This window comes from Cibotium barometz, chromosome 29 (genome assembly GCF_041138505.1).
Source record: "Cibotium barometz isolate CiBa-2024 chromosome 29, ASM4113850v1, whole genome shotgun sequence".
NCBI classification, from domain to species: Eukaryota; Viridiplantae; Streptophyta; class Polypodiopsida; order Cyatheales; family Cibotiaceae; genus Cibotium; species Cibotium barometz.
In genome coordinates this window covers 53,013,617-53,020,093 of record NC_141074.1, presented here as the reverse complement: position 1 = coordinate 53,020,093, position 6,477 = coordinate 53,013,617, and the positions used below count along the sequence as shown (strand labels likewise).

The window sequence follows — 6,477 nt, the reverse complement described above, 5'->3', positions numbered from 1 at the left end:
TATGATAATGTTCTTGTGACCAATAGTAGTGATAAAGATGTCAACAGTCCCAACAACAACTTTAAGAGCTAAGAGAGGAAGTCCTTCCATCAAGGCTTACAAAGCACATATAGGATCCATCTTAATGACAACCACTCGTGCCCCTGTAGCTTTCATAGCAGCATCAAAACCCTTGCCAACATCACCATACTTGTCATGTGCACATACATGTACATGCTAATCTCAGGGCTAATCTTGGAGGCAACATGATAAAGACTCACTAGAAAACACAGATTTGGAGCATTGTTTGTTGTTTTGGCGAGGAGAGTTGACCAATAGAGGACATGGGGGCTGTCAGCCCATGAGGATCTAGTTGGCTGCAACATATGTTTATTTATGTCCAGGACCTGGCCGGCTGTTGGTCGGCTAGTTCACATGGTCACTTCAAGGCCTATAAATAGGCATAGTTGCTCATCATTTCATTCATTCAACTCCTTTGAGTTGGGTCATATTAGGTGATCTACCTTTTCATGAAAAGCGGCCAAGGGCTACGAGGATTTATGTACCTTTTTGTACCATATGAAATACTGAATTTCTAGCTCTCTCTCTCTCTCTCTCTCTCTCTCTCTCTCTTCTGTTTGTGTTTTTGCATCAGCATGTTCTAGATGGTATTCAGGGTTGAAAGAAGCATCTCAAAGCTTCCGCATGTAACATTGGTATCAGAGCATCAGGTTTAGCAAGGCTAAACAGTGATTCAGTCCCATATGAAGGTGTATATGTCCAAGGTACAAGAACGTGCACAGGTAAGAGACCCAAGGCAAGAACATAAGACAGGGAAGAGCTCCCAAGAGGTTGGTTGGTGATGTTCCACAAAGCCCAAAGGGGATGTCAGTCCTGTGAGCCAGGAAAGGCTTTTGAGCAACAATTCCAAGGGAGGATGATCCTCCAAGGGGTGGAGTGAGAGTGCTAGACTCATTTCTCAGGAATGAAGACCAAGGCAGTGTTCAGAGACAGGGCAGGAACGGAATGGGGACTGGATGGAACAGATGCATAAATCTTCTTCGAAGTGAGAGTGGATTTGGAGACCGAGCTGGGTATTCACAGTGAAAAGGTTGCCAGAGTAGGAAGGATGACAGAGGGACTCCGGGAATAGAATGTATATTGGAATCCCATCATCAAGTTTAGTAGAGGGGGATGTCATGTGCACACACATGTACATGCTAATCTCAAGGCTAATCCTGGAGACAACATGATAAAGACTCACTAGAAAACATAGATTTGGAGCATTGTTTGCTGTTTTGGAAAGGAGAGTTGACCGGTAGAGGACATGGGGGCTGTCGGCCAATACACAGAAGAGGAGGATCCAATCAGCTACAGCATGTTTATTTATGTCCAAGTGCTGGCCGACCAGCAGTCGGCCAATTCACATGGTCACTTCAAGGCCTATAAATAGGCATAGTTGCTCATCGTTTCATTCATTCAACTCCTTTGAGTTGGGTCATAGAATTAGGGCTTTGTTTAGGTGATCTACCTTTTCATGGAAGGTAATCAAGGGTTGCAAGGATTTATGTACCTTTTTGTACCATATAAAATATTGAATTTCCAGCTATCTCTCTCTCTCTCTCTCTGTCTACTCTCCCCAAGTTCACGACTCACATGTCATACCTCACGGTTCATGTGTCCAGATTCACATCTTTTTGTATGAAATTATGGGCTCACCTCTCCTATCTGAGAGTTAGTTTGGCCTAGTTTTATGTGATTTTTTGGACTTGATGAGATATACTTAGTGTTCTTAATTTGAATTAAGGATTGTGATATAACTAATTAAGTATTTTTTAAAATTATTTTTACATGATCTAGCATACTTCTACTCTACCAATTTCATAATGTATAAACAATTTACGAAAAATTATGAAATACATGAACAAAAATTGATAATTTCAATGTAATTCAACCTAACGAAGCTCAATGCTCATATTTTTGGAGTGGCTTTCACTCCTAATCACTATTGCTAAAGCTAATTCGTAGATCAAAGCAATTAAATTAGCCTCTTGGGATCTAATTTCATGCAAATCGTGAAAACATTGGGGTTTTGTCCTATCATAACATAGAATGCACTAATGCAAAATAAACAAAATTTATAAAGGGCACCAAAAGAACACCAAATCAAGGAGGGTAAAATCATGAATGATAAACATCAAGGGGTGATAAGTGTTGAAGGGGCACACTTTTTAAAAGTTCATTTAAACTGGCCAAATTTATACATTCCTAAGTCTTCATTTTACAATGTTAGTTTGAATTGGCCAAAATTCCATTAGTTTACAAAGGCCATGAGATAATTATGTATAATAACCATTTTCCTAATCTAATTATCCACTTCATAGTGTTCTTTTGGAGGGTTTTTGACCATAGGTTAGAAGCACACCCGTCTCCCAAATAGGAGGTACTAGGTTTGAATCTACCCTAGTTGCATCTAATTGAAGTACTGACTCATATTTTTTTAAAATTAACTATTTATAAATAAATTGACTCATATTTTTTTAAAATTAACTATTTATAAAATTTATTTATAAAGCACAATAAAACTAACTACTGAACACACAAGCCTCAAGTGACAAAAAGTTGCACAAGTGACAAAAAGTTGCCTCTTATTTCTTTGGTGCTTATTACTAAGCAGCGCAAATAAAAATGTTTCTCCGCACCCAGGAGCTCTCAAAAAAAAAAAAAACATATGTAGATATAGAACGCAGTGTACTATGCACAAGATGGGTCACTACATAAATACTTGGGGCATCTGGTACACAAAATAACAGGTGCTTGGAAAAAAAGGGGGGGGGGGGGGGGGGTTGAGAGTGTTATGATTTGGTATATCCTTCTTCTTACCAATAACAGGTCATTTTTTTTAAAATGTTGTGGCAGTTTCAAAGCTCTTGTGAAGAAGGGGCCAGCCTGCCAAGCCTGCCAACCCTTCTCTTACCTTCCGCCTTCTGAACACCTTGCAAAAATCAGGGCTATGGTTAGGAAGAAGATATGCATCATGTTTTATCTAGACAAGTTGAATAGAATACAATGCATAGTGCTAAAATCTGCTGCATAGTCATGTGCAACCAACCAGTAGAAGACAAAGCAAAGTAACAGGCAGCATGAGTCAACTACCTCAAGAATGGAGTGCAACAATAGATAGATGAATGACCTAGTGCACATGAAGACATGAGGTAATATTAGCCCAAGCTTTGGTTACAGGTCGGCAGGTGACAGTTTGGGACTATGGACCTCATTCAATTTTGTAAAGGCTTACAAGCAAGTTGTGCCTTTCATGGCCACAGAGGTGTGTTTGCACTCAAAGCTCGATGGGGTATTATTAGAGGTCTAACCTTCGAGGAATTAAATTATCTCTAGGCTGCCTAATAGGTGTAGACAAGAAGGAAATTTGAACTTGTGATTGTAGACAGATTTGGAAAGTTTGCCTACTTGCACCATCTTTGGGTTGAGTGTTCTCCACTAGCCAAGATGGTCGACGCCCCACCCCTTTCCAGATCTGGAAAGTTTGTCTACTTGTACCATCTTTGGCTAGAGTGTTCCTACTTGTACCATCTTTGGCTAGAGTGTTCGCATTAATCAAGATGGCGACGCCCCATACATCTCCTCAGTACCCGCCAGCTTTGGTTAGAGTGTTTGCCACTAGCCAAGATGGCCTCGCTCCACGCCTCTCCAAATCTGGAAAGTTTGCATACTTGTACATCTTTGGTTAAAGTGTTTGCCACTAACCAAGATAGCCAACGACCCACACCTCTCCTCAATACACAAGGTGTGAATAAAGTCTCTTCTTATCTTTATCTTTGGCTAGAGTGTTCGCCACTAACCAAGATGGTCAACGCCCCACACCTCTCTTCAATACACAAGATGGGGTGGTGTGAGTAAAGTCTCTTCTTTGAAAAAAAAAAGTTTGCCCCTCATGTTTATAATAGCCCCGTGTCCACATGCTCGTTTGGGAACGAAGAGACCCAGAAAATAGTCCAAATTAACCTTTCAAGACAGGCCTACAATCAATTTTTGGTGCAGCCCTAAAGAAATTTTCAGATGCTAGAGGACAGACTAACTTTCAGAAGACAACAGACAATAGCAGACAGGTAAACGTACTCACAAGAAATGGGAATGGCATCACGTGCAAAGCCAGCCCGTCACTCACAAGCCCATGAGAATCGTCCCAAAACCCAGCAGAGCCAACCTGCAAGCCACATGAAGTTCACCACAATTGAGCTAAACCACAAGCTTGGAAGGCACTGGAAACACTGGAAAAACAGTGAAGATTCCTTCACCTTGACTGCTCCTTTTGCTTGCAATGGGTTGCGCCTCGGCTTCATCATCATCATCGTCTTGCTCATCGCCATCTTCACCTAGCTTCCTGCCCTCCCTTTTGCTGCTGCTGGTTCCTTCCGCAGGAGACAAGACCTTGTCCACACCTTGCACAGAGATGCGGCCGTCCTTGAAAATGTCGATGTCGATGAGATGCGCTTTGCTTTCGCCGTCGCCAAACACAACCGTTCCGTCCTCCTCCTGCGCCACAAGCTTGTAAGGGTCCCTCAGAGTCTGATACGACACTTTTCCGAACCTGCGCACGGCGTTGTAGAAGCTCTCCTCCGTTTGATACTCCGGCACTATGTGGTAGAAGATGATCTGCTCTGGGGCGCCCGGCGCTGCCAGATCCTCCGCCGTTAGCTTGGCCATCGCCTCGTCATTGGGCGCCAGAATGGTCATCCGGTACCCCTCGCTCACAAGCTTGGCTAGCTCCGGCGCCAGTGATGTCAAATTAACAAGCAGCTCCGCCATCTCGTTGTACCCCCCATAGCGGACAAGAGTGGCGATGAAATCCGCTACGGCTGACTCTCCGTCGAACCATCTGTGCCCGGATGAAGGGCCCGGCGCGGGCGCCGGCGCCAGGGCAGGACCCGGAGCAAGGGCATAAAAAATCGACTCTGTCGGAGGTGAAGGTGCTTTAGCCTTAGCCGCAGCTTTGGCCGCCGCTGCCGCCTTCTGGGCGCGGTAGGTTTCCGGTGTGGGTGACTCCTCGGGCAATACGGCCAGCATCCTGGCCATCGCCTTGTCTTCCTTCCACAGATTGTAAGCACTCTGCACAGATTTGGGTATGAGGAGACGATCGATGCCGTGCACAATGCCGTCCCTGCGCACGATCGCGTCCGGCGCCACCACATTGCTCAGATCTGCCTTCAGCCTGCCGGCGGTGGAAGAGAGCTCGAGAGCGTCCGCTGCGAGTGTGTGAAGGGAGCCGTTGCTCCATTGGGCGGCGGAGATCTTATCCGGAATAACGTGGAAGCGGAGGAGCTCTCGCAGAGAGGCAATGTTGCCGGGCTCCTGCAGGAAGCGGCGGAAGTCGGGGTCCAGATTGCGCTCGAGGAAGGAATTGCGCGGCGCCAGAATAGTAATGCTGCGGGCGCCGACCGTTTGCTCCAGCGTCTGCAGCAGAGAAGCTTCATCCGCCATCTCTGCAAGCTCTGTGTAAGGGGAGTCCAGCAAGGCCACCAGAACCGAATCGGAGCTGATCACAGACGGAGACGAGCTGCCGGACCTTTTGATGGACGGAGAAGAGCTGCCGGACAACAGCAAAGCACCGGAAGACTTCCCGTGCTTGCCCGCAGCAACAATGCAGGGCCAAAAAAGCAGAATGAAGAGCAAAGGCGCCATAGCCATGGTCGTCGAAGCACGCATAAGAGCAAAGCGGACAGAGGAAAACAAGAGCAGAGTGAAAACCCTTGTGTGAAGGGCGTGGGAAGGAACCTACTGTATGTACACAGAAAGAGAGAGAAAGTGTGTCCGTGTGTGTGTGTATATGAGTGTGAGTGTGTGATAGACAGAGACGCTTGGCTGGCTCATATCGTTCCTGCGTTTGCACAAAAGGGGTGGGGTCACGCGGGTCGTTGGCCCGTCCCCTTTTTAGAGGTTCACCGACAATTACAGCCCCGCAGCCCCGCTTCACAAGCGACTTAGTGCTTAAAATATGCTTTAGTGGGTTTGGGTTGGCGCTCTTGGAAGCTTGCGTCGCTCGCACACCCCATTTCGTTTCGTTTCCTTTCCTTTCATTTCATTTCATTTCAAAGCTCCCTGACAGCTTAAAAGTTTTGCAAGATCCCTTCGTGGCACCATTTGATTTAATTACTAAATCAATTTTATTAGTGGAGGGAGACAAAGGTGAAAACATATAAAAAGTAGCTTAAAAACAACAAATCTTCTCAAAGAAGCTGCAACAAAAATAGCAAAAAACTCCAAGTAAGATTACAAGTCTGTGTGAACAAAGGCAATTTTCATAGAAAATATTTCTCCATAGATCATAAAAACTTATTTTTGAGCTAAATGAACACTAAATAATCTTAAATGTTGAAGATTTTTTGAAATTGGGAAAATAATTTTTACAAGTCAATAAGAGAGAAACTTGTAGGTCCATTGTATATTGTTTGCAGGTTTAGCTTATGCCACAATTGT

General features: G+C 44.7%; 1 protein-coding gene across 4 annotated transcripts; it reads right to left on the bottom strand.

Annotated features, from left to right (window-relative positions):
* Positions 1 to 2,610: 2,610 nt before the first annotated feature.
* LOC147622354 (fasciclin-like arabinogalactan protein 17) lies at positions 2,611 to 5,843 on the bottom strand. Of its 4 annotated transcripts, none has more exons than XM_086823464.1 (3): positions 4,299 to 5,843; positions 4,120 to 4,207; positions 2,611 to 2,974 (listed from the first exon to the last, which is right to left on the bottom strand). In XM_086823464.1, exons 1-2 carry the CDS (start codon positions 5,704 to 5,706, stop codon positions 4,161 to 4,163), a joined length of 1,455 nt encoding a protein of 484 aa, XP_086679590.1. In that variant the 5' UTR covers positions 5,707 to 5,843; the 3' UTR covers positions 2,611 to 2,974; positions 4,120 to 4,160. The 4 variants fall into 4 exon arrangements, with proteins under 4 accessions (XP_086679590.1, XP_086679589.1, XP_086679587.1 ...); XM_086823463.1 differs by having other exon boundaries at positions 2,611 to 2,966; XM_086823461.1 differs by having other exon boundaries at positions 4,124 to 4,207.
* Between the last annotated feature and the right edge of the window lie 634 nt (positions 5,844 to 6,477).

Bases quoted from the DNA above. Each gene is read 5' to 3' on its own strand.
- LOC147622354 (XM_086823464.1), bottom strand. From the start codon at position 5,706: ATGCGTGCTTCGACGACCATGGCTATGGCGCCTTTGCTCTTCATTCTG. The intron at 4,208-4,298 runs GTGAAGGAATCT...TGTGGCTTGCAG, and splicing joins AAGCAAAAGGAGCAGTCAAG to GTTGGCTCTGCTGGGTTTTG.